At 54.1% G+C, this 24,733-nt stretch overlaps 2 protein-coding genes across 11 annotated transcripts in view; one reads left to right on the top strand and one right to left on the bottom strand.

Annotated features, from left to right (window-relative positions):
• Window positions 1–17,342, bottom strand: part of CRAMP1 (cramped chromatin regulator homolog 1) — a 44,659-nt gene extending 27,317 nt beyond the window's left edge. For 2 of the 3 annotated variants that reach the window (XM_060406260.1, XM_042240103.2), the window contains exons 1-6: window positions 15,317–15,424; window positions 14,612–14,958; window positions 5,398–5,591; window positions 3,418–3,571; window positions 1,878–1,961; window positions 392–440 (exon numbers count right to left, since the gene is read on the bottom strand). In XM_060406260.1, the coding sequence (XP_060262243.1) occupies window positions 392–440; window positions 1,878–1,961; window positions 3,418–3,571; window positions 5,398–5,591; window positions 14,612–14,958; window positions 15,317–15,336 (848 nt within the window). In that variant the 5' untranslated portion in view covers window positions 15,337–15,424. Of the gene's footprint in view, window positions 1–391; window positions 441–1,877; window positions 1,962–3,417; window positions 3,572–5,397; window positions 5,592–14,611; window positions 14,959–15,316; window positions 15,425–17,035 lie in introns of those variants that run through there. The other variant, XM_015104011.4, reaches the window with a different exon arrangement.
• A 336-nt stretch (window positions 17,343–17,678) lies between these two features.
• Window positions 17,679–24,733, top strand: part of IFT140 (intraflagellar transport 140) — a 57,111-nt gene continuing 50,056 nt past the window's right edge. For 3 of the 8 annotated variants that reach the window (XM_042240098.2, XM_042240097.2, XM_042240093.2), the window contains exons 1-3: window positions 17,679–17,824; window positions 19,847–19,965; window positions 23,417–23,594. In XM_042240098.2, the coding sequence (XP_042096032.1) occupies window positions 23,448–23,594 (147 nt within the window). In that variant the 5' untranslated portion in view covers window positions 17,679–17,824; window positions 19,847–19,965; window positions 23,417–23,447. Of the gene's footprint in view, window positions 17,825–19,154; window positions 19,481–19,846; window positions 19,966–23,413; window positions 23,595–24,733 lie in introns of those variants that run through there. The other 5 variants (XM_042240095.2, XM_042240096.2, XM_042240094.2 and 2 more) reach the window with 5 other exon arrangements.

Below are 24,733 nucleotides of genomic sequence, written 5' to 3'. Positions count from 1 at the left end.
AGGAGAGCAGCTGGGGTGCCAACACGGCTGCCAGAAAAACGCACAGGACAGACGGCCTTCCAGAGGCAAGAGGAGCTCCCACGCCACAAAGCACGAGACTGAGGAGAAGAGTGAGACCTTGACAGTGAGGGCCGAGTGGAGACCTGCAAAGAACAGGGATGGACCCCAGGTCGGGGAGAAGCTGGCACAGGTCAATCCACTCCCCTGGGCTGGCCACCTCCTAACGGGCAGATGCTTAGCTGCAAGGAGATAAGGGTTAACTCTGACGAGTTCAAGTTTTAATGGTTCTCACTGAGAAAAGGGGAGAAAACTGCATGTATTTCAAGGTCTATATTTGAGAAAAAAGTGCAAACTCATGGGAGCCAGCCTGCCACCCACGCCATCTACTCACCCAGCCTGAATGAGCTCGTTCAGCTTCGTGGCATTCTTGTCGTCCATGCCTTCGGTGCAAAAACAAACACACGTGAGCATCAAGGTGCCAGGAGCAGAGCCCAGCAAGATTCCATGTGATTATCTTCAGCGCACAATCCAAACCACTTAATGGAGCATCAGGGCCTCCCAGAGTAACATCCATGTCAGCTACAGCCCCCCAGAACCCACATGTCACCTGCACTAAGAGCACTGTCCCCTCGCCACCAACCACTCACCCACAACTCCCTCAGGAGACACCACCCTTTCCTGGGGACCATCACGCCCCACTACGCTTGTCCTGCTGGGTTCCTGGGCTACTTGTGGGCTTGCCTCCAACAGCTCTGCCAAAGCATGGGCCGAGGCCCTGTGTGTTTACTAGAGTGGGCGCGCACCACCGCCCCCCCACAACCCAGGCGACAGAAAGTCGACAAAAGGACAAGGCTGGGGGAAGCCTTCTGTGGGGAGGGGTCCAGCTGGGTGACACGGATGGGAAGACCAAAGACAGAGCCCCAGCACTGGGCCAGCACTCCAGGACCAGAAGTGCTTCTGGGCAGGACAGGGATTCAGGGGCTCAGCAGAGAACTCAGAGCAGGAGTCAGGGGTCTGTTTAGGAGTCCTCAGCCTGCAGGACGAGGGGCACGGAGCTGGGATGCCTGGCCCTCCCTTCAGAGGCTCCTGGAAGTCCTGCCTGTTTCAGGGAGCACAGGTCACCAAGGGAATGCCCGCCCCACCAGCCTGCCCACTGTGACGCACTCGGTGGCAGCTCATCCTCATCTCACAAGGTGGCCCTGCAGGGCTGTGCCTTCCCAAGCCATGTTGACAGGCTGCAGCCTCACGTGTACAGTCACACGGGAAGGCCAGAACACCTGTACAGCTAAAAGGAATCTAGTTACGAGGAGACGCTCAGACCAAGGCAAAGGGAGGGTCCCAGACCCCGCAGAGCACCAGAGTTGGGAAAGACCAGGAAGTGGGGCGGTTCTAAATCCAGACCCAGGAGACACAGCAGCTGTGAATGGGCATGTTGTGGATAGGCGTGCACCTTCTGGCGTGGTGGATGTCCTGGGAGACCTGAGTTGGGCAGAAGGCCAGTGAGGCTGTGGTGCCCACTGGAAACATCTTACACATGCTGGGCGTGCAGGGGAACATCCTCGTTCTCAGGGGCCAGAGGCTGAGGGGTTCACAGTGTGCTTGGGTGTCTGCAACTTACAGTCCCATGGCTGAGCAAGAAGAAAGCCAGCGTGTGGAGGGGCTGGGGGCAGGAGGAGTAACACAGATATGGCCAAGGTTCAGGCCAGTAAAATCTAAACGACAGTGTGTGAGGTCAATACATCCTCCTTCAATACTTCTACATGTTAAAACGTTCTGTACATTAAAATGTTTTCAGGCTGAAAGCTGGGAAGAAAACAAAGAGCCCCAGGACTAAAGCTGCAGCCCCACCAGGAGGCGGCCCTGGGGAAGGTACTCACAGCCCCCGATCTTCTTGCGCAGCTCCCCGTAGCAGATGAGGCCATACAGCTCCTGGGACGACTTCTTGAGCCCGCGGGAAAACACTGAAAACGAGGGAAGGTGCAGCTTCAGAAGGCGAGCATGGACGTGCAGGGCTCGAGGTCACACCAGGGCACTGGGGGTGCTTCTTGGCTTTGACCCCTGCTCCCTGGACCACAGGGCAGAGTACACAGAAATATGGTGCTTTTTTTGCACTTTTAAAAGAAAAAGAGGGAAGAGGGGACCCTAACAGGCAGAGCAATGTCCCTAGAAAGAAAATGGAATGCCCAACATGGTGGGCTTCCACCAAGCGTGGGAGTGTGGGACCACCTCTCTGTGCACAGACCTGGCTGAGCCCCGACGAGGGTGGAGAGTGGTGGGGGCCGGGCAGCACAGACAGATCTGAGAAGCTCAGAACAGAACCAGCAAGACTGACAGGCGGATAGGAGACATCCACAAAGATCCAAAGGAAAGATGGGGACACTGTCACGGGAAGTGCAGTGACCACCACAACTGCGACCGTCTGGAGCTTGGTCCACAGTCCCGAGAGCCCTGTTGCTGGCCATGGCATCAAGAAAGGACTTCTCCAGGGCAGAGGACAGCAAACCATGGCTTGCAAGCCAGCCCCAGCCAGGGCTCTCTATAAACACGCAAATGCAGCAGCAGCAGCAGCAGCACACAGTCCTCCACGGCCCGTCCACGTGAGCGAGGAAGCAGGGTGAAGCAGTTTCAGTAGACAGTAACCCTCCAAAGCCAGACTTCTTATACAAGGACAGTTCGGACCACCCCTGGGCCTTTCCAGGCTGGAGGAAGCCCCAGCCCTGGGACCCTGACCACAGGGAGAAGCAGCAGGGAAGCCGGAGGGGTCATCGGGGAGGCGAGAACTTGCTGCCCAGCCAAAGACCACCTGCGAGGCACAGGCAGAGTTCACAGGAGGGCGTGAGCACGGCCACCACGGTCATCCTGCATCAGCACTGCTGCTGACGGGGAGTGCCAGAACCGGGCGGTCACAGGGGGGACTGAGCCAGGAGAAGGGGCAGAAGTGACACGGCCACGGCTCTCCCAGCGTGTGGACCAAGGAGGCGGCAATGCCTCCCCGGGGACAGAGATGCTAACGGAAAGGGTGCTCTGAGCAGCAGTCAGGACTGCACCTGGCATGACCTAGACGTGTGACTTCAAGACAGTACCACACAAACCAGACTCAAACATAGGCGACGAGGGCGTGGGGAAGCGCTGGATGGCCAGCCCCCCACCCCCAGCCTCCACGCCAGGCCCGGCCCACTCCTAACCCACCAGGGCCCCCTGGGGAGAAGGGCGGGGAATGAAGAGGTAGGATCCAGAACCATGGTACCCTCCCTCCCAGCAAGTGAGCCAGGCACCCAGACGCCACAGGCGTCCTCCCAGTTCAGCCCAACCGCCAGCTACAAGGCCTCCTGCCAGCAGGCGTGCTGAGCCGAGAACACGCCGGGCCGTGCGCTGGGTGGGCACGGGGCCAGGGAGAGGCGGGCAGGCGGCGCTCACCGTTGTCGAAGTCGATGTACTTGGTGATCTTGTGCCACGTGCGATAGTAGAAGTGCCGCACCTGCTCCTTGTTCTTCACCATGCCGGCCGGCCGGCCCTTCTTCCGGTACTTCAGCGCGATGTTGTTCTGGATGGCCTCAAAGTCCTTCCCGTGCTGCAAGACAGAGCCCGCGGCACGCACACGGCAGTCACGACGAGGCAGCCTCTGGACAAGGCAGACGCTTCACAGATCTTACCGGGCGTGACCTGCAGCCCGGCTTCGCCACAACCTCAGGTTTCCATCAGAACAATGGACAAAGCAGCAACAGAACGACCTTAACAGGTGGGTAGCAAGAGGCAAGGAGCCCGGAGCAGGAGACACGTAAAGCTCATCACTTGGACAAAGAGCTTAACCTCTAGAGTTCTTTAGAGCCCATGAAATGAGACACCCCCATAACAATAATCAGCAGATATGACAGGATGGAGGAGCTCAGGGTGCTGTGTATCTGGTATCTTAAAACAACACATCAACTATTCAGAAACAGTCTCAGCAATTCACTCATACAAAAGGTATTAAATAGGACCACACAGAATGCGCTCTGAATACAGCTGCGGACCTTCCTTCAGCAACTCCACGCAGAAGCCAAGTACAGCTTAGGTTTTTTAGGACAGAATTTACACTCCAGAGAACACAGTGTCAATGCTGTCCAGGTACTGCCCATGACTGAAACTCTCATCAACACACAGCAAGCAAGAGCATGGGAAGGGACCTGGAGGTAACGGCATGCCGGCAGCAATGAGCACCATGGGTGCCCAAGGCTTGGCTTCTAAATCCCACTTTCCAAAAGGAACAGAGTTCCTTGGGAAAACCGGCATTGCCAAGTCTGGGGCAAGAAAACCACCAGGAATGTCTAGAGCATCCTGTGGTGCCAGAGAGAAAGGAAGTGCTCAAGGCTGAACGGAGACATGTCAGAAGGACACAGGAGCCAACATAAATGGAGAAGGGAGAGCTCCTGGCGTGGGGTTCCCAGTTAATAAATGTACATAGAATAAGGGAGCCAGAAGGTTGTCACTGGGCACACACCACAGTAACAGTTGTTCCAGTAAGCAGCAGCACTGGTTGCTTAAGTTAGAAGAAGGAAAATGATGCAAAACGGGGTATTCATAGTTTCAAAGTCAAAAAAAAAAAAAAGAGGAAGACTTGGCAGTGGAGACCCTGAGATATGCAACCTGAGTGCAGAGACCAAGATTCACACAGCAGGCCCAAGAGCACAGCACAGGCTCCCACAAGGACACACCAAGGATGCACAGCACTCCTGCGGCACTCTCAACACAAAGCTTAAGCTCAGCCACAAGGAAATGTCAGGTGAGCCCAACATTTCACAAGAGACCAGGGTAAAAAGGGGAGACTGAGGGACCTGTCCCAACTGGGAGGAGCCAACTACAATGTGGGTCAGCGACACCCGGGGGAGGACCCCAGAGGAAACACTGATGATATCAGGTTGATCCTCCTCACTATGTGGTCACCCTGCAGTCATGAGGGTATCAGGGAAGCAGGAAAAGGGAATGTGAACATTCCCTGGATTCTTTTTGTGGTTTTTCCAACTCTGAAATCATTTCAAAATTTAAGATCAAAAAGTAAAAATCCTAAAGAATGAATACTCATTCTCTGTGTTAGAAGAAACAACGGCAGGTGAGCCAGGACAAGACAGAGTTGCACATGAAGTGCCTCCTCCAGCATCTAGCTCAGGTACTTCCTCTCCCACAAAACTGCCACCAGCTGTAAGGGGAAGGCCCAGAGGGACGGGCACCACCCTGGGCCACTGGAGAGCATCTTAGAAGAGAGAAGCAAAGACACTTCCTAACAGCCACCTCACTAGAAACAGCTTTGAAGGTCACACCAAGGAGCTGAAGGGCCAAGGTCAGAGGGCAAGGCCTAGGGCCACCAAGTGGGGTATGACGGGAGAGCCCCACTGGCCCTGCAGGCTCCAGGAAGCTTACCTCATACAGCCCCTCAAAGAAGGTGTTTTTGTCCTCTGTGCTCCAGGACTCCCACTGCCGCCGAACCTTCTTGCCTTCCTCCTTCTCCCCACCCGAAGACCCCAGGTTCCTGGAGGAGGAGCGAGAGCCCCCTGCAGGGGCAGCAGGGGCAACCCCGGGCCCATTTGCAGCCGATGATCCGCCACCATCAGCTCCTTGGAGAGAAAGAACCTTACAGTGAGTGATCTGTTACCAACAGAAGCTGCCCCAGGCCCTGCCCCCAGCAAGTGAGTGACATGGTCCTGCCCTGACCTCTGACCCTCGTGAACGTTTAAACAGTGAGAAAAAGGAAACAGAGCATTCATGTGGCACCACTGACAGTACAAGGACAAGGCCTTGCTGAGACACTCAGCACCTGTCTTTCTCAAATGAACTTTTGGGTAAAATAATTATATTTTCAAACAAACTGAAATTCAAAATCAAGAAAGCGTCTACATGTGTATAAGACACTACCTTCTTAAAGCTACAATTGGAACTTCAAAATATGGGCCACACGACCCCACAGAACCTTTTAAAAGTCTCAAAACTCCTGTTTTGCTTGATCACTTTTTATCAACAAAGTCTGGTGTTCTGAGAGTGAGTGACAACCCACACACGCTTTTGATGCGCCAGTTCCGTATCTTGAGATGAGTCCTTGCAGACGCTGCTGGAGGCGGCGGCACATACAGTCCAGCATGGGGGTCCAAGCCAGGCCCAGGCCCAGAGCTCCAGGCTCCCAGGAGGGCACAGGCAGTGAGGCCAACGCAAAGGCCACAGATAACCATACACTTTACAACCTAACCCAGCCCTCCCACCCATTCCAGTTCCTTCCTCTCAGATGGAAGGGGAACTCCCAGTGTATTTTTGTGATAACCAGTATTCTCTTTTCTCAGAACCACAGGGCCATCCAATGGTTAGAATCTGCAAACTCTAAATGACAAGGGTAAAAATAAGATCATAAAAACAAAAGTGCTTCAAACAGGAAAAGCTAAACAAGTGCAGATAACTGTTAAAATGCTTTCTTGATGAGATAATCATAAGCTTTTCCGTCAGATCCACTTCCCGGTCAGTTTGCTGGGGGCCCTCCCTGGGCAGACACGTGCTCACTGGGAACTCGGAGACATGTTTCCCTCACCCCTTCGAGAGGGTTCTGCCTCCAAAAGGAATAAAAGACAATCGTGAGAAATGAAAGAAGTTACAAATTAAAAGTGATTCCATGCATGCTTGCAGAGACCACCCCTGCAGAATCCAAGTGCAGGGGCTGTCTGGGGCCCCGGGCAGGCCTGAGTCACTCTCCCCTCTGATGCCTCACTGTGCCTTTCAAGGTGCGGATCCTTGCAATCATATCGACACGTGTGTGCTCCGTCGCTCAGTCGTGCCTGACTCTTTTCAACCCCATGGACTATAGCCCGTCAGGTTCCTCTGTCCATGGAATTTTCCAAGTAAGAGTAATGGAGTGGGTTGCCATTTCCAGAGGATCTTCAGACCCAAGGATCGAGCCTGCATATCTTGCATCTCCTGCATCGGCAGGCAGAATCTTTACCCCTGAGCCACCTGAGAAGGCCTAACGTCAACATAAGCAGTATCTAAAAAAAGCTGATCCCATCAGTCAGCTACTGGGCATGAGAATGTATTCATATGTGTAGAAAAACCACTCAGGTACACGGAATGCGCTTGATTCTCCTGTGGGGAAAGGTGTTATCAGGCCAGCGGGCCCCCTTCAGAAAGCAACATGCTCAGGTAACAGAATTCACAATTTATCAGAGCTGTACAGCCCAATTAGACGATCACTAATGAGGCTACTCAAATTTAAATCTTAATTAAATAAAACCCCAGCTCCTTAGTCACACCCCCCACAGCTCTAGCGGTCAGGGTCCACAAGGGGCCAGGGGTTCCCATGCCGGACAGCGCGGGAGGGACCCTTCTGTCACTGCACCTGTATGTTCACCCCTTGCATCCTCGACACAGTTAGGGAGGACAAGCCGGTCCCAAGCTGCTTCCTTCCGCTTCGTGAGGCTCAGCAGACCTGTACCTTAGGATCCCCGGGGGCACAGAGCAGGGGAAGGACGCCCTCGCCACAGGACCTGCCTGACTTTGTCAGTTCCTCACCAAACCCAACCCCTGACCTAAGTCATGAGCCCGGCATGTCCCAAGATGTTTCAACAGGCGAGGCAACTCAGCTCGTGTGCAGGGATCGTCGGTTTCGTTCCACCGCGCGCAGGTCAGAGACGCTGCTCCATGAGCTCAAGATCAGGTCACAGGTGCCGTTTAAAACCCACTCTCAAAAGAAATTCTGGTTGACTTGCAGCCCATAACTCCTCATGAGTACTCCTCTGAGGAAGCGCTGTCTGTCCACCTCTGCACCACCCACATAAAGGATTTCAGAGTCATTTTCAACTTCTGACAACACGTTCACTAAACCCTCCTTTTCCAAGACAAAGGCAACTTGCTAACAATCACAGCTCAGGTTTAGCTTTGCCAGCCCACACTGGTGTCAACGTACTTGAAATAACACACATTTTTGAAAATTCTGTTAACACAGGCCTCCTGCTGGCTTTTGCCAGATTTCGCTGGTGACCCGCAACAAGGAGGATGAACAGTGACGGAAAACTGAATGGAAGCATCTCTGGGCCTGGAGGGACCTCAGGGGTACCCACAGAATACACCAAACCAGCAGACGTGAAGAAAAGGGCGACTTAAAAGCTGCTCCAAGGAGGTCCTTGAGGCCACCAACCACACCCTCTTCAAGGCCAGAGGTCAGAGCAGCGATGCTCAGCCTCTCCTGCTCAGGTTTCAAAAACAGTTCATCCTCAGTAGAAGAAAATAAAGCTAAGGACCCTCAGGCGACCGTTTCCACATCTGCTGCCCGTCACTCTAGACCTTGAATGCTTCTCAGAAATAGAGTAGAATCACAAAACTTCATGGGGGGGAGAGAACACAGCACCTGGTACATCCCTGAAAATTCAGATGAGAAGGAGGAAGAACGGCGGCCCACGTGAGCTCTGGTTCCTTCGAGCGCTGCGACTCCAGCGGGAAAAGACAGGCAGGATCAGAGACACTGGGAGAACGAGATGGTTACCAGGAAAAGTCCAGACAGAAAGAGTGACCACTGAAGGGGGAAGACAGAGAAGCCAGCGAGAAGAATGGAGGCGCAGGAAGGCAAAGGGGGGCGGGGGATGTGGAGAAGACAACTCTGAACAAGCCTTAGTGGGCGTGGGGCTCTCCCTGGGGTGGGCGTGGGCATGCACAGGCCCCAAGTCAACGCAACACCTGCAACCGTGCTTGAGGCCACAAAGAGTTTAGTCAGAGCCTGCACGTGAGAAGTCAGCATTGGGAAGGCAGGAGGGAAAGGATGCACGAGACCGGAGCCTGGCGGCCTCTCTGTACCTCAGAGCAGGAACGGCTGCGTCAGGCCTCATAGTGCGCTCAGCGAGAGCTGGGGAGCTGGCGCCGTCCCTCCCACCCACCACTGGCCCCAGAGGCCCGGCACCACCTTGGAGCAGGCCCTTCAGCGCCCTTTCTGGTCTCCCAGACCACCCACTTGGGCTGCACCCTTCTCTAGGGCTCATGTTTGAGGAACACAGACATGCAGCCTCTGTCTGCGTCCCCCGCTGCCCGGCCGTCCACTCCAGACAAGCTAGACCGCCCGCTCTCTCTGCCCGTGCGCCCTCAGCACCGTGCAGCAGAGAACCAGCCATCTTTCTGCCGGAAGCGCAGGTGCCCAGCCCCGAGGAGCGCGTCTGGATGCCCTGCTCTCTTCTGTCCTCGTGTGCAGTCACCATCACCGGGGGAAAGAAGCCCTGAAAGCGGGAAAGCCGCATTGTCCGGGCGGCTGGGGCCCAGCCAGTTCCCCTCCTCTCACTCCAGACCTGGCGTCGTCCTCCCGGTACATGGGGCTTCTTCAGGATGTGTGACGTCCCAGTGGCCATCACCCGGGCCGTGGCTGCCTCAGCATTTATGACAGAGTCACGGGCAGATGAGGGAGAGATCCTGGTCTCAGTGGCCCCCGTCTGTGACGGAGGCGGCGGCAGGCTCAGGACTCGGGGGGATGCTGGCCTAGCATGGCCATGTGACTTCCCAGGGGATGCCGAGGATGTGGTGACACTCCATCACGGCACACTCTCTGTCCTTAGCCTTCCTCTGGAGCCTGCAAACTTCCTGAGCATAACATCAAAGTCCCAGGGGACAGGAAGACCCTGTCAGGCTGCACTCGAGGGCTTCAGAAACATCCACCCAAGCCCGCCTGCGCTGGGCAAGAGGCACACTCCCGTCTCGCCGCCTGCCCGCCCCCAGCCCCACTAGGGCGCTGCCTGGCACCGCGGAGGCCGAGAGGGCGGCATGCCCAACAGGAGGCCCGGCGGGCGCCCCAGGCTGTGCTCAGTCCAAACGGGAGGTGTGACACCCAGGGTCTCAGAGGTGCTTCTGTGCCGCTGCTGAAAAAGCCTTCTCCACCAAGGCACACAGGGGGCGGTTCCCAGGAAGGGTGCCGCCCCACGGACGAATCGAAGCACCCTCATCCCCACTGCCCACCACGTCCGCTGGGCCCCGAGAGCCGCGTGCTGCCCACTAGGACCGCCCCCAGCACTTGGTACTCCATCTGCCTCAGCGGCACCTCGTGATGCTCAGTGTCCCCCTCTCTCAAACCAGGCGTGGCCTCCCTCGAAGACTTTCGCTCCTCTCACAGATGTTTAAGACAAACACAACTACGACCCAGTGTTCCCACTAAAACGTACACCCTCCTCACAAAGTAACATAGGGACCACAACTCCCAGGCATGTTTCACATGCTGGTCCTCAGTGCTGAGAACACCACCCTTTCTTGATGTGATAGAGCACTCCAGCACACCCCCATCCCGGACAAAGACGGTGTTTGCATCTGTGACTGCTATCTTTGTATTTTCGTATCATCCGAAACAGGACACAACGTGCTGCTGCTGCTGCTGCTGAGTTGCTTCAGTCATGTCCAACTCTTCGCGACCCCATGGACTGCAGCCCACCAGGCTCCTCCGTCCACGGGATTTTCCAGGCCAATGAAATGAAAACCCTGACGCGTGTACACTCTGGGCACCAGACAACCACAGAAGCTCACGAGACACCATGGAAACATCGGTGTCGACGTTGAAAGTCAAGGAAGTACTAATACTCCATAGTTAGCTCAGCCTTTAAACCAAAACTCAACTGTTCCCTTACCTACTCGCCCAGGCTATCTGTCCACGTTTTGGACGTGGAGCCGGCTCAGGGCACAGCTCTGACTGAGGGACTCCCTAGAAGCTCTGTTCCACAGGCGGCTCCCCTCCATCCGGCCTGGCTCTGTTGTGGCTGCTCTGACACGGCCTGGGCCGGCGGGTCTCCTGACCCACTGCACACAGAGGGGCCAGCGTCACCCAACAGATCCCACGTCGCAGTCCCCATGGCTCCTGCACACGCAGCCTCGGTGGGGAGAGAGGCACGTACTGGACACAGCTGGAAGAACGGCCCGCCTCTCACTTCTCCTCCCAACAAGCTGAGACCTTCACAGAGCCTGAGGGACCCTGCGGTGATGATCCGACTGGCCACAAGGACCACAACGCTCCGACCTCACGGTCTCCGGAGGGTCGGGTGTGCCCCCTGCCCCTGGTGGGTATGGAAGGCAGGGAATGCCCCGCCCAGCTGTCTGGCCTGGGGAGGGATGAGAGTGACCACGGCATGGATGCCAGCAGAGCCTCGCCAGGCCGGGCACTCTGCGAGGTGAGGGCTAAGGAGAGCCCACCAGGGAGACAACCACCTGGCCTCCCAGCCTCTGCCTTCTCGCGGGACCCCAGGCGCCCGAGCCGAGGGAAGCGCGGCCTCGGCCGTGGCCTGACCTGTCTGCTGCTGAACGGAAGGAACATAAAGTTCGGGCAGGGCAAGCACCCCTCCAGCCCAGCTGAATGAACGCCTGGACCTCAGGGTGGAGACACCGGGCTCTCAACCGCAGATCCAAAAGGATACCGTCTTCCCAGGGTCGGCCTCAACAGGGTGAGGTACGTCTGAGACATCTTTAAAAAAAACCCTGGAAGGTACAGGCAGACCCCAGACTAAGCAAAGTGCAAACGCTTTCTGTACACGGAATCGCTGATTTCTAAGCACGACACAGTAAAGCCAGACAGCGCAACCGCACTGTGGAGACGGTGCCTCCTCTGACTTGCTCCTTGACTCTGCAGAACCAACCTTCTTGGGTGGGGGGAGGGGACAGCCTTGGAACCAGAGGGTTGGACTCTGCCCCCAACTCAGGCGTCCCCTGAGGCCCCCCACCCCCTAGCGGCTTGGGGGGGAATCCTGGCACCTCTACCCTACCTCCCAACAGGCGACCCCGCCCACCCCCTCAGACTCGGCCTGAAGCTTGACCTGGCAGCCAGGCCCGCTTTCCCTAAGAGCAGCCTGCTCGCCGGTCTTGCAGGGATTCGGGGAGTACTCATTTCAGTGAGGCAGGCATGCGGTTATCCCCGTTTACAGACAAAAAACCTGAGATGTGCATCATGGACTGAACACACAGGGAGGGTGCGGGGCTCTGCCTCCTGGCCTGGTTCCTGCAGGTCGTGAAGGCAGCCTCAAGTGCGTTCTCAGGCCACTTGGGGCGCATGGCAGGGCCGGGGGAGCATCTGTTTTGACATCAAGCAGAGCCACTGGTTTCTGACCTGCAGCCTGCCTTCTGTCTCAGCTGAGCACGTTATCTGAACAACACTGCTCGGTATCTGTGCCCAAATAAAAAGCAAAGTAACAGAGGTGCAAGATGCCTGGCACACAGGTGCTAAATCATTGCCACTTGCCCCTGGTCAATTCAAAAAGGATTTGATTCAGACTTCCACTTCTGGTTTTTCACTGAAGTTGACAAAAGAGTCCATTCTTATGAAAAAAGAAAAGACTGTACTTGTGTGGACAGAAGCAAAATGAAAACTTCCTTTCCTCCCCAAGCCTTTTCCTCCCAAACGCCGGCAGAGTTCTCCATGCGTTAAGACTGAAACTGGAAAGTGGTCAGTAACCAAAGGAGCCTTCTCTGACTGGGCTGTGATTGTACCTCAAATATAATGGAAATTTTTACTTTCCTGAAGTGAAAAAACCGGAAAAATTCCCTTACTGGTCCATGCTCATCACTACAGGCAGAGAGTTCCACCGTCTGTGCGACAAACAGCTCCTCCAAGAATGTTCCCCAAGGTTACAACTGACCTACTCTCTGCAGGTCAAAGGGGCAGGAGAGGGAACGGAGGCTGCCGAGGCAGGCGGGGGATGTCCTGGGCATGGGGAAACTTGAGGCACAGCCCAGAGACGGCCTCACCAGGAAGCTCCGGGCCAGAGGCAGGCCCAGGAGTCTGTGAAGCAGAGGAAACACACTTTCTACTCCTCTCCCAAACATCACCAGCACCACAGTTTAGCTTCATTATTCCCTTTAGCAAACTTGTGCATGCTAAAAAGCTGTAAGCAGCACCATTTCTAGCAAACTTCCATTTCCCTGATGGGAACTGGATGGCTGCTCCAACCACGTTTGGGCAAGAATTAAGAACAGATCCGAGGCCAGGCTAATCAGAAACCTTCCCCATCAGACCCACACTCAAGTGTGCAAGGGAAAGCAAACCACCCCTCACCCACTGCCAACATTCTAACTGAAGTCTCACATCACAGCCACGCCACATCACCTCACAGGTAGCCATTTACAGGGGGCAGAGAGCTTCCAGCGCCTTGCTCCATCGCCTTGCTCCATTTCAGCAGCCACACGCGGACAGAGGGGAGCCATCCCCGGCACTCCTCAATTCACAGGGAAGGACGCCTCTCCAAGGAGAAAGCCGGCGAGAGGGGTCAAGCGAGCAGACTGAGGTCAGAGGGCCAGGGGACCGAAGCCAGACACTCTGACTGGACGTCAGAGCCAGTGCTTCTGAAGTCACAGACCCTTGGAGGCTCCCTAGCACTTATACATGGTAACTTAAGACATCTCCCTGACTAGGAGTGAAAAACTGCTTTTTACAAAACAAAGCCAGGAAAACCAATTAATGTTTTCCTAATAAATCAGCAACTTTCACACCAAAATAAACTTCTATGAGACAAGTTTTAACTTCTGAAGCATACAAAATTATCTCATGCTTACATCTCCAAGTGAGTATACTTACATCAAAAATCTTCACCAAAAAAGAAAAAGAGTAAGGCTATGATTTCAGAGGACAGTCCTCCTCATCTGAGAATGAGGCAGAAGTTACCAAGTTTAACTGCACACGTTTGGCACAGATCTCCAAAATGGGTCCTCCACTAGCTTCTGAGCTATTTCCTTCTTAATATTATCAGCACCAGCTAATGATTTAAATTCCATCTCCCAAGGAACAAAGTAAAAGTTTTTCTCATGTGAAACTCACTAGAAAATGGTGTTACATATGCTACCTATAAAAGTGCTGCAAACTTGGCCGGAAACAAAGAGTATTAAGAACAACTCACTTGTACCATTAAGAAAAAACTGAATGCTGAAGTATGAATAGATACAAACAGAAAACAATACGTGGTTTTCTTATTATCTTGATAGGGACTCTAGTAGAGCTGAGACGTCCTCAACAACCCGAGAATGCCAGGACGAATCCTGTGGACTGCTGCTTGTTTATGTCAGGTCATACGTGTTTTCACCACTTACTAAACGCTACAGACGTTCTCATGGCACCCAAGGAAACCTTAGTAGAGACTCAAAGGGCCATGTCTTGAGGCCCTTAACACTCTCCAGCCTGGCACACCTGAAGTAGAGGGTGATGGGCCCAAGGCGGACCCTCGGAATCATTCATTTTCGACTTATCAACCTTTCCCCACAGGAGTTTCAAAAGTCCATTCCTTTGTTGTATTTTCACCATCTGAGGCTGAGGAAAAGACACAGCCTGTAATTTCTCAATCCCTTTCTAAACTACTGTTTACTGTTTAAAATAGCCTACCATATAAATCACCCAAGCACCTTTGATGGGGGGAAAAAATTCAACCATCAGAAATCTATTTGTCCAAGGAAAGAATACTTCCTGCCCCTTAACACAGTCGAAACACAGGAACAGTCTCTTTGGAGCAGGAAGAGAGCATGTCCCCTTCAAAGTGCCACTCAAAGTGTGGGTGCAGACACAGGAGGGAACCCCAGCTGGGTGGAGGCAGGGAGGCATGAGGGAGGGGCTCCCCACCGGGGGGGCGAGGGCACACCCTGCAAGGGGCCCCGGTCGCCTTACCTTTCGCGCGGGGCCCGGAGCTGCCCGCACCGCTGCTCCCCCCAGCGCAGGACGAGTCCTTCCTGAGCCTCTTGCTCTGTGGCCTCACGCTGGACCTGAGGAAGTGGTGCTGATCCTGGGGGCAGGCGGGCGGCGGGGACGGGGCCTGTGGGCCGCCCGAGGGGGCCTGGGGGCCGTCGCCGCCGTCCCGGGGGGTCTTGCCGTCCCTCTTTGTGCCGCCGCTCTCCTCGGCCGCGTCCCCGCCGCCGGGCCCCTCTCCTTCCAGGGAGTCTTCCTCGGCCGACCTCTTGCCCAGCCTCTTGAGCCCGTCCTCCCCGCCGCCGCCGTCTCCCAACTTCACTGTCATCCTGGCCGGGGCGGGGGAGAGGGGACCCGGGTGAGGCGCGCGGCCCGCAGCCTGCGAGAAGTTTAGCCGCACCGATCCCCTCTCAACATGGCCGCCGTTGTTTGTTCCAGATCCCCTCCCGCGGCCCGCCCGCCCGAGCCCGGCCAGCGGGCCCGAGTCGCCGCCCGCCGGACCCCGGCCGGGACCCCCGCGCGCCTGCCCGCCCGACGCCCAGGAAACGGTGGCCGGCGACGCGGAGGCGGCGGGGCGGCAGCTGGGCGGCCGCGCCCGGACGGCCCTGCCCGCGCGGCGCCCCGGTCCAGGGTCGGAGAAGGGGCAGAGGGCCAGGGTCGGGGTCCAGGGGTCCTGCAGCCACCTACCCGAAGGGCCCGCGGCTCATGGCCTGCGCGCCGGGCAGCCCGCGCGCCGGCCTCGCTCCCCGCGCTGCCTGAGCCGGTCGGGCCTTGGCGCCCGCGCCCCTCGACCCCACCCCACCCCACCCCGCCCCCCAAAACGCGCGGGGCTCCGGGCCCGCGCACCTGCCCCGCACTCCGGCCCCCAAAGTTGGCCCTGGAGCGAGGGTGAGGGGCCCGGATCGACCCCGGTCGTGCAGAGGCGCGGGCTCGCCTGCGTACACAGGGAACTCCATGGTGGCCTGAGGCTGCCAGTCCGCCTGCTTATTTTAAAACAGACATAAAGAATAATAAGCTGGGGGTTTCTGGGAGTCTTGCTTCTGAGGGTGGGAGATGTGTACTGCTGTGGGGATTTACGAATTAAAAATGCTTTTCAACAAAGGAGCCTGTTGTGTGGAACAGACTAGAGTCACCCGTGGAAGTGACAGCACAGTAACCTCCAGGTAGGAACAGACAGAAGAGGATTCTGCCAAAGCTCTAGGTAACCATGAATAAAACTCCTGCACTAACTTTGTGACCCTCTGTTGTGAGCAATGTCATCGACAAAATATGATGACTTTAAAAATGTCTGTCGCCCAAAAAGCAGATCCACTCAATTTATTCAAAGAGATTCAGGTACTATCAACGTTGTAAGTCCAGAAATAGTAATGTGCACATGCGATGAAGCAAGAAAAGTAAAAACTAGATTCCTCAACAGGTGTTGGTACTGTGCCCAAACTGTGTTTGATATGCTCAACACGACTGCTGAAAAAAGGAAAATGAGAGCAAGACATCAAGGCCAACAATGAAATACAGTAAAAGGAGTGTAAGGACCTCTCCAAGAAAGACTTGGAAATGATTAAAATCCTAGTGATACCTACTACTGCTCAAAAGTATTATGCCTCAAAACTACCTGCTACAGCTTTCATCTGTTGAAATTGATGTCATAAACCATCTGAATCCACGCCAGTCGAAAATAAAAAAACCTGCCATGCCAAAGAATAGAACTATGTAAGACAGATGCCCAAATTTAAAGGACTTCGTGGTAGTACAGGACATCTCACTATTCATCCCTTATCCTATCCGTTTCTACTTAAGAAACCTGAAAATACCCCAAATAACCTTCTCTGGGTTATAATGTGGCGAACCCTACCTTCCAGGAACCAAGCCATCATCCCAAAGCTACCCACAGTCAACCCAGGACCCAGACAGTGGTTCTATCAGCTACAACAGAATAAACTTCCCCGTCGGCGAGCTAAATCTTCGGAGACACTACCTGAATACAGAAAAACGTGGGTTTTCAGAATTCAACAGGTATTGACGTATTTCAGTCTTCCTTTCAGGGAAAAGGAAACCAGAGGATGGAATTCTCTCACGGAGTCCCTCCAACCTTACTTCCTGACCGCGCACAGAGGAGGGATCGCCTCAAGCCCCATCCCGGCAGGACACCATTTGTCACCTTCTGGGAAAGGAAAAGCAAAACCCCACGTCGCTGGCTGACTTCTAGCTGCACACAGAGAGTTCCGTCAACGCAACACTCCTGGGTCCGGGCTCCCCAGAGCCGCCCCGACGAAACACCGCGTGCGTAACCACCGCCGTCAGGGCGCAGGCCGCTTCTCCCGCAGCCCCGCTCGGGCTGGGAGCCGGCCTCGCCGCGACAGCCAGTAGGGGCGGTCCACCCCTCCTGAGCCCCCAGCCTCCGGTCACCTTTTTCATCAACGCCTCGCAGCAGCCTGGCTTCCCGGGCCCGCCGGGGTCCTCCCGGGCGCCCGCAGAACCGGCCGAGTCGGGCAGCCCGGCCCCCGAGCGCCGGGTGCTGAGAGACCGCAACGCCGCACACCGGTCCTCCCGCCTCAGAAGCAGTCGCCGAACGGCACTCGCCCCGGTACGTCCCCTCGGCGGTCGGCGTGCGGCTGAGGAGGCTGCGGGCGCCGGTGCTATCGCCCCTCAGCCTCCCTGAGGCCCGGCCCGCGGCGAACAGGAGCAGTTCCGGCTACGGCGGCCGGCGGAGTCCGCGGGGCCGACGCGCGGGGCGGGGCCGGGGCGGCGGGAGTGCGAGCCGGGGCGGGGCGACGCGCGCGGGGCCGAGCACGCCAAGGTTTCCAGCGGGCGCGCCCCCTCCAGGGGCCTTCCCATTGGTCAGCGGCGGGCGCGCGCGCTTACACGCAGGGACGCTGGGTGGGGGCGGAGGGCGGATCTGCGACGCGGGTAATGTTGTGACGCTAGCCTCGCGGCCGTGCGGACTCGTACGTCTCTCCGGATTGGTGGATCGACAGCCAATAGAGTGAGAGTCTAGCCTGTGATTGGCCCGAGCCCTGTTGACGGATGCGTGAGAAGAAAACGCCGCCTCAGCTCTGAGTCTTGAATCCGGCGCGAACCGGGTTTTTACCGAAAAAGTGTGGAAGTGCGATTGAGGCAGAGAAACTCACCCTTTATTGAATTGAGTGTGAAGGCTTTCAAGTTTTTTAGCGCTGCCGATGGTGCTGGACGCTTAAGGTTGTTTTTCTTCGTTTGGGCGATAAAGGAGTGTTTTTCAAATTCTAGAGTTTATGGAGGAGGGATAAGAGTGATGGTGCTTAAGGGTACAAATTTGTTAAGGAGTACGATGTAATGCACAATGTAATGCCTGCGTGCTCAGTCGTGTCCAACTCTCTGCGACCCGGTGGACTGTAACCCGCCAGGCTCCTCTGTCCGTGGGGTTTCCCAGGCAAGAATACTGGAGTGGGTTGCCATTTCCTCCTCCAGGGGATCTTCCTGACCCAGGGATCGAACCCCTGTCTCCTGCATTGGCAGGCGGATTCTTTACCACTGAGCCATCTGGAAATCTTGCACAATATAATGGATACAAACAATAATACTGTACTGACTAATGTGATAAATATCTCTACAATCTAATCATATAAATGGGTCAAAGTAACATTTTGTACACCTTAAATTTACGCGATATTACATACTAAATTTATTCCATAAAATCCTAGTGTTTATGAAAATGGGGTTTTTTAAATAGAATGTTCCTTGTATGCTTAACAAATGAAAGATCTTTGCTGCTGTTTGCTATAGTAAGTTTTCTTAGTGACGTTGCTTTTTCTTTCAAAATTAGTTTAACCCACCATACCGTTAGAGCAGGATGGCACGTTGCTAATGCCTTAGGGAATGCAGTCAGCCGCCAAGGTTAGGAAAAAGGTTAGTTTCTAACTAAATGAACTCGTACTTTCTACTCTAAGCTATTTTCTCTCTAATGGCGTCCATAAGCCTCCTCCCTCAAAGCACTGAACGCATAAGTTACCAACTTCAAGGAACTGTGTTGAATCAACTGACTTTTCTCAGAAATGCTCTTGAACGACACCCTCTTGGAGACAGATAAGAATCTAGCAAACCTTTTGGGGTCCAAGAGACCCAGCAATAAGATTAACTAGAGAGGAGAGAATGTTAAAGATGGCGTTCTCCTTCTTTCCCAGTCTCCCTGCTGCCTTCCTCCTGACTGACCTATGTGGTTGAAAAACTGAACTACAGGAGCGGGTCGCGAACCGACCGTGTATCCCCATCACATACAGAAGAATACACCAGCTTCCCTTTTCTGGGCAGAAAGGCATATTCTGTCCCCTCGGCCCCCTCTGTGAGCTAGCGTTGTGGACTCTAGACAACCATCGAAAAAGGGGGAAATTGCCATGCACAGCCCCGAAGCTCGCCACCCGCGGGAGAAATCCTGCTCTCGGCTGCGCACGAACGTTTCCGAGCGTCTTCGGCTCTTTCCGGCCTCTCGGGACGCTTCGGCTGGTCTCGGCGTCCGCCCGCTCGGTTTCGGCTGTATCCGAGCTGGGCTCGCGGCCGTTGTCCAGGCAACGCGCGGCGGCGCAGAGGCCCAGCCAAGGCGAGTGCAGCCCCCGGCCCGGAACCCGGGAGTAGGGAGTCTGGGGGCCCGGAGCCTCAGGACAGGGCGACGACGAGGGAGGGCCGGGGATGGGCTCGGGAGGTCGAGGGCCGGGACGGCTCGGGGAGTCTGGCGGGTCCAGGAGCCTGGAGCCTGGGCCCGGGAGAAGGGCGACACCGAGGCGCACCGGGCCCTCTTCTCCGCCCCCTGGATAATCTTCGCCCAGAAACCCTGCCTGGGCCGATCGCCCGAGCGGTGGCGGATCAGGCCAAGGCTTGGGGGTGCGGGCCGGGTGACCTAGAACTCAGCGCGAGGGGAGGTCCGACTGAGGGCCGCGTGGCGGTGCGAGGCCTGGAGAGCGGAGCTGAAGGGGAGGGGGCGGCGCCGACGGTGCTAGCAGCGGCCCGGGCCGGGAAGGGATTCAGAAAACCACCTTCTGGGCTGTCAGTCCTGCGGCCCGCGGGACCGCACGGTCCGAGCCGGAGATGGTGTTTCTTCATGTCCACGGGATGCAGCTATGAGCCTGCATTGACGAGGCCCCGGGGACGGTGGTTCAGAGTGAGGCTTTTCGGGGTGGCTTCCAGTGCCCTCCACTGCGCCCCTCCACCCCGTCCCCGTTGCCTCAAAGTCCTGGTTCCCTCCCACAGCGTCTCCAAGCAGTGATGCAACTGAAGTCATCCTTAGTACCACGAGCCGTTCTTTCCCAAAAGGTGGCTTACCTGAAGGCTGAAGAGGTTGCACGGCTGGAGGTGAGAGCAGCAGATCGGTGAGAACAAGTGGAATTTTTTTTTTCTTTCCTCCAAAGTTTATATATTGACAAACGGCATTATGTTCAAGAGGTACCCTGCCTTTAGGAAAGCAAGTGCCCTTGTTTCTGAACCGATGCCATTAATGGGTGTGATTTCATTGTTAGTCATCTCTCCTTCTTGTTTACTTTGACAACTTCTGTTTGTAAGTGCACGTGTGTATGTGTGTGCTCAGTTGCTTCAGTCGTGTCTAACTCTTTGTGACCCCATGGACTGGAGCCTACCAGTCTCCTCTGTCCATGGGATTTTCCAGGCAAGAGTACTGGAGTGGGTTGCCATGCCCTTCTCCAGGGGATCTTCTAGATCTGGGGATCCAACCCAAGTCTCATGCATTTCAGGCAAATTCTTTACCAACTAAGCCGCGAGGGAAGCCTTGGTACACAGGTAGCATTTGCTGCTGCTGCTGCTGCTAAGTCGCTTCAGTCATGTCCGACTCTGTTCGATCCCATAGATGGCAGCCCACCAGGCTCCCCCTTCCCTGGGATTCTCCAGGCAAGAACACTGGAGTGAGTTGCCATTTCCTTCTCCAGTGCATGAAAGTGAAAAGTGAAAGGGAAGTTGCTCAGTCGTGTCCGACTCTTAGCGACCCCATGGACTGCAGCCTACCAGGCTCCTCCATCCATGGGATTTGCCAGGCAAGAGTACTGGAGTGGGGTGCCATTGCCTTCTCCCAAGTAGCATTTATTCATTGTATAAAACCGGATTCATTCACCCTGGCTTGATCCCAGTTTCTGCAACTAACAAGACATCAAAAGCGTCTTTCCTTGCTAGTAGGTATCTTCATCAGGGATTCATGTAGTGGGGCCTGTTTGGTGGAGGCAGTGTTCTGGGGCTGGCTATGCTCCGGTGGCCCCTCACTCTGTGGGGCAAGTAATCAGGTAAGGAGGAGAGGATGGTCAGTCAAACGCAGACTTACGGTACAGTCTAAATGAAGAATACAGGGTTCTCTGAGGACACTGGGCAGAAGCACAGGACAGCCTGGTGGAAAGAGGCGTCCTGAGTACCCAGTGCAGGAGTGTGAGGGGGAGAGCCTCTGGGAGAGCCCCAGTGGGAAGAAAGTAATTTAAAGATCTTCTAGCATACTCGCTCCTTACAAAGTGATGTTCGAAATAAAAGAGGAGATCAGGTTTAACTTTTCCAAGTGCTTTTATAATTCGTTTTCCGTCATTACAAGAAGATTGATATGTCACTCATTTTTCCAAGGCATATTTTCAGAGAGTAAACTTGTTAAACATGAGTAAGAATTTCCTGTAGCCCAGAATTTAGACCCTTGGTGGCTGCAACACGTTAGAACTCACTATGAAAGGCTTCCTTGCTGCGTTAAGCTGCCCAGCTTTTAACCCAGTGTGTTTCCTTGTGGCTCTGTGTGAACAATTGCATGAAGCCTTTACTCAGGGATCCAGAGCCCTGGGCCAGTGCACATGTGCCCTAATGGAGTGTGTGCAGGTGGCCACGGATCCTACCCCCACAGACCCCAGTCTCCTATCCCCCCGCTCCTCCGGCCAGTGCCCAGCCATCTGTCAGGAGTCTTATGGGTGCTTTGGCACCCATTAAACTCACCACCAGCTTGTGGTGGTGAGCTTAGTGGTCAGGGTATATTTTCATAAAAGAAAGATAAACATTTGAAATGTGACTGTTCATTTATCCTCCTGCCTTCCAGCTTCTGGAAGAACAGGGTCTCTCTCTCTCTGAACCCAAAGTGAGCCTGCATGGCTTTCTCTGATACAGCTGTTGTATTGCTTAAAGCAAATGGCGTAGCCTGTTCCCTTCTCCAGTGATGGAATTTTGTAGGTGCTGGATAGCTATTTTTTTTCGCAGTTTTTCTGTTGTGGTTAAATATACGTAACATTTACTATTTTAACCATTTATAAGTGTATAGTTCGATGACAACATTAAGTACCTTCACACTGTTTTGCGGTCATCGCCACCAATCTTTCCAAACTGAAACCTTATATATAATAAACACTAATTGCCCATCACCGCCTGTAGCAGGCCCTGGCAACCACCAGTCTACTTTCTTTTTTCTTTTTTCAAGATTTTTTTGATGTGGGCCATTTTTAAAGTCTTTATTGAATTTGTTACAGAATTGCTTCTGTTTTTGCACTTTGGTGTTTTGGTCATGAAGCGTGTGTGATCTTAGCTCCCACAGTGCCTGCATTGGAAGGCGGAGGCATTGAATGTGGTGACTCTTAAGTACCTCGTGTAAGTGAATCATGCAGTATTTGTTCTTTTGAGTCAGATTTATTTCACTTCTTCTAGGTTCATCCATGCTGTAACATGTCAGAACTCCATCCCATTGTAAGGCTGAATAATACTCCATTGTATGGATATACCACATTTTGTTTATCCATTCATTTGTTGATAGGCATTTGGGTTGTTTCCACCTTTTCACTATGAATAACACTGCTACGAATATTGTGTTCGAGGATCTGTTTATATCCCTGCTTTCGATTCTTGTGGGTATGTGTCCAGAACTGAATTGCTGGATAATGTGATGATCCTGTGTGTGAGCCTGAGGGTCCCACCAGACTGCTTTCCACAGCATCTGCACCATTTTATACTCCCACCAGCAGTGCACAAGGCTTCCAGTTGCCTCATCAACACTTTTTACTTTCTCTTTTTTTGATAACAGCCATCCTGATAGGGATGAAGTTGAATAATTTCAAATGATAGCAACCACCTCAAAGAGATGTTTTTGGGCTAGTTCCTGTCCCCAGACTGACTCTAGGATGTGAGCAAATGGGTGGCAGTCAGACAGTCATTCCCTTCACCCTCCTGCCCCGGCCACACAGGGACAACATGCACATCTCTTAAGGAAGGAAGAGAAAGAGATGTTAGGTAACTGATCAAGCTTATCTTTTCCCCAGTTGCCCTGTGGCCTTGCTTCCTCCACTTCCTGACAGATGAATCCTTTGGTTCCTGCCACCTCAAGAGGACAGCAGGGACCACCTTGGTTTTCTGTCAGAAACTGGGGGTTAGGTTTTTCTGCACATTTCTCTTTTGTGCAACAGTTTGCTTTTTTTTGGTTTGTTATTTGAAAATATTGCCTAAAGGAGAACTGTAAAAATATAAATTGTCCTTGTTATGATTAGAATAAAAGTGATCAAGGATGGCACGTGTGGTCTAGTCTGGAGGCTTCGTTTCTTTACCGTTTTGATGGCAACGTGTGTGATTCTTTTCCATCTCACCCTAGGCCTGATCCCTTGCTTCTAATTGTGTGTTTCCCGCATTAGAGATCTCTTCCACATAAATTGCGTGCATCGGTCCGAAGGGGTGTTGACAGGGGTGTTGATAAGGCTGTTGGTAACTTGCCTGATGTCTTATGATTGTGGGTTTGTGTTACCCCTCTTTTCTAATTCCATATGTAGGAGTTTTGTTCAAAACCAACAGGATTTGTTTTTCCCCCAGCAGGTTTCGGTGCTAAGCAGGCCTGCATTCTGTCATGGCCCTCTACTTTGACCACCGCATAGAAGCCCCAGACACAGTTGGGTCTCCCTCCCACATTGGCTGGCATCCCATCCACCCGTTCTTGGCGGTCGCTTCTGTCAGCACAACCTCAGGAGGCAGCGTGGACATGTATCTGGAGCAAGTGAGTGTGGAAAGCAGCAATCTGACTGCAGTGGCGTCTGGCTCTTGTCTTGTTCTTTTGTTCTCGTGTGTGTGTGTGTGTGTGTGTGTGTGTGTGTTTCTCACGAGGTGCAAATTCTCAACACTGTAAAAGCCATGTTATATAAGTAATTCTTTTACCCTTATTATTTAGTTTTGCGTACACAGTTAGGGATGCTTGAGAATCCACCGTCAGTTCACGGTCACCACCAGGGCTGTCTGTCCCCACCTCGCCAGCCTTGTGGGGTCACACCAGCCTTTGAAACTATTCATTTCCTGGAGCGGCCGTAACAAATTACCACGGATTGGGTGCGTTAAAATAACAGAAGTTTATCCTGTCATAGTTGTGGGGCCAGAAACCCCCAGCACGGGCCTGGCAGGGCCCTGCCCTCTGAAGGCTCGAATAGGGGGTGTGTGCCCTGCTTCACATTGGCTTCGGTGCAGCCCGCAGTCTTCAGTGCCCTCCCAGCTGTGGCGGGGTCTCTTTCGTCCTCGTGTAAGGATACCAGTCATACTGGACTAGGGCCCACTCTGATGACCTCGTCTGAGCTTGGTCATCTGCAAAGACCCTGGTTTCATAGGAGGTCATGTCACAAGAACCAGGGGTTTAGGAATCAGCTTATCTTTAGGGGCCACACAGCTCCATAACAGGAACTTTCTAGAAAATCCTACTTCACCAAGGAAAATGGATTTCCTTTCCCACCCCCTGCCCCACCCTCCCCCGAAATCTGCCTCTCGTGCTTTGGGTCCGCACCCTCCCATCCCCTCCCCTCACGTAGCACCCTCCTGTGATGTCCTCCGGAGAGCACACCCAAGGGGCTTCCTCACTCAGCTCCCTGCGTCCAGCCTCCCCCGTGCCCGACTGGCCTCCTCTCCCTCCATCTCCTCCTCCTCCTGAGGCTACGTTACCATCTCTTGGGGGACAACTCAGGCCTGCGGTCCAGCCTGCCAGTTCCACTGGACCGCCAAGGAATTCCCTAGATAAAACTTCAAAATTTAGAAAATTTAAAGCACACTATTACAAAACAAACAAGCGTGCTTCGTGTGTTTCTAATTGGTAGAAGGAAAACTGTAGGATTTCAAAATTATGATTTATTCGATGATAAGAAGGTCACAGATGTA

The sequence above is a fragment of the Ovis aries genome, chromosome 24 (assembly GCF_016772045.2).
Source record: "Ovis aries strain OAR_USU_Benz2616 breed Rambouillet chromosome 24, ARS-UI_Ramb_v3.0, whole genome shotgun sequence".
Lineage (NCBI taxonomy): Eukaryota > Metazoa > Chordata > Mammalia > Artiodactyla > Bovidae > Ovis > Ovis aries.
Note: the sequence above shows the minus strand (reverse complement) of the source record. Positions and strands in the feature narration are given on the sequence as shown.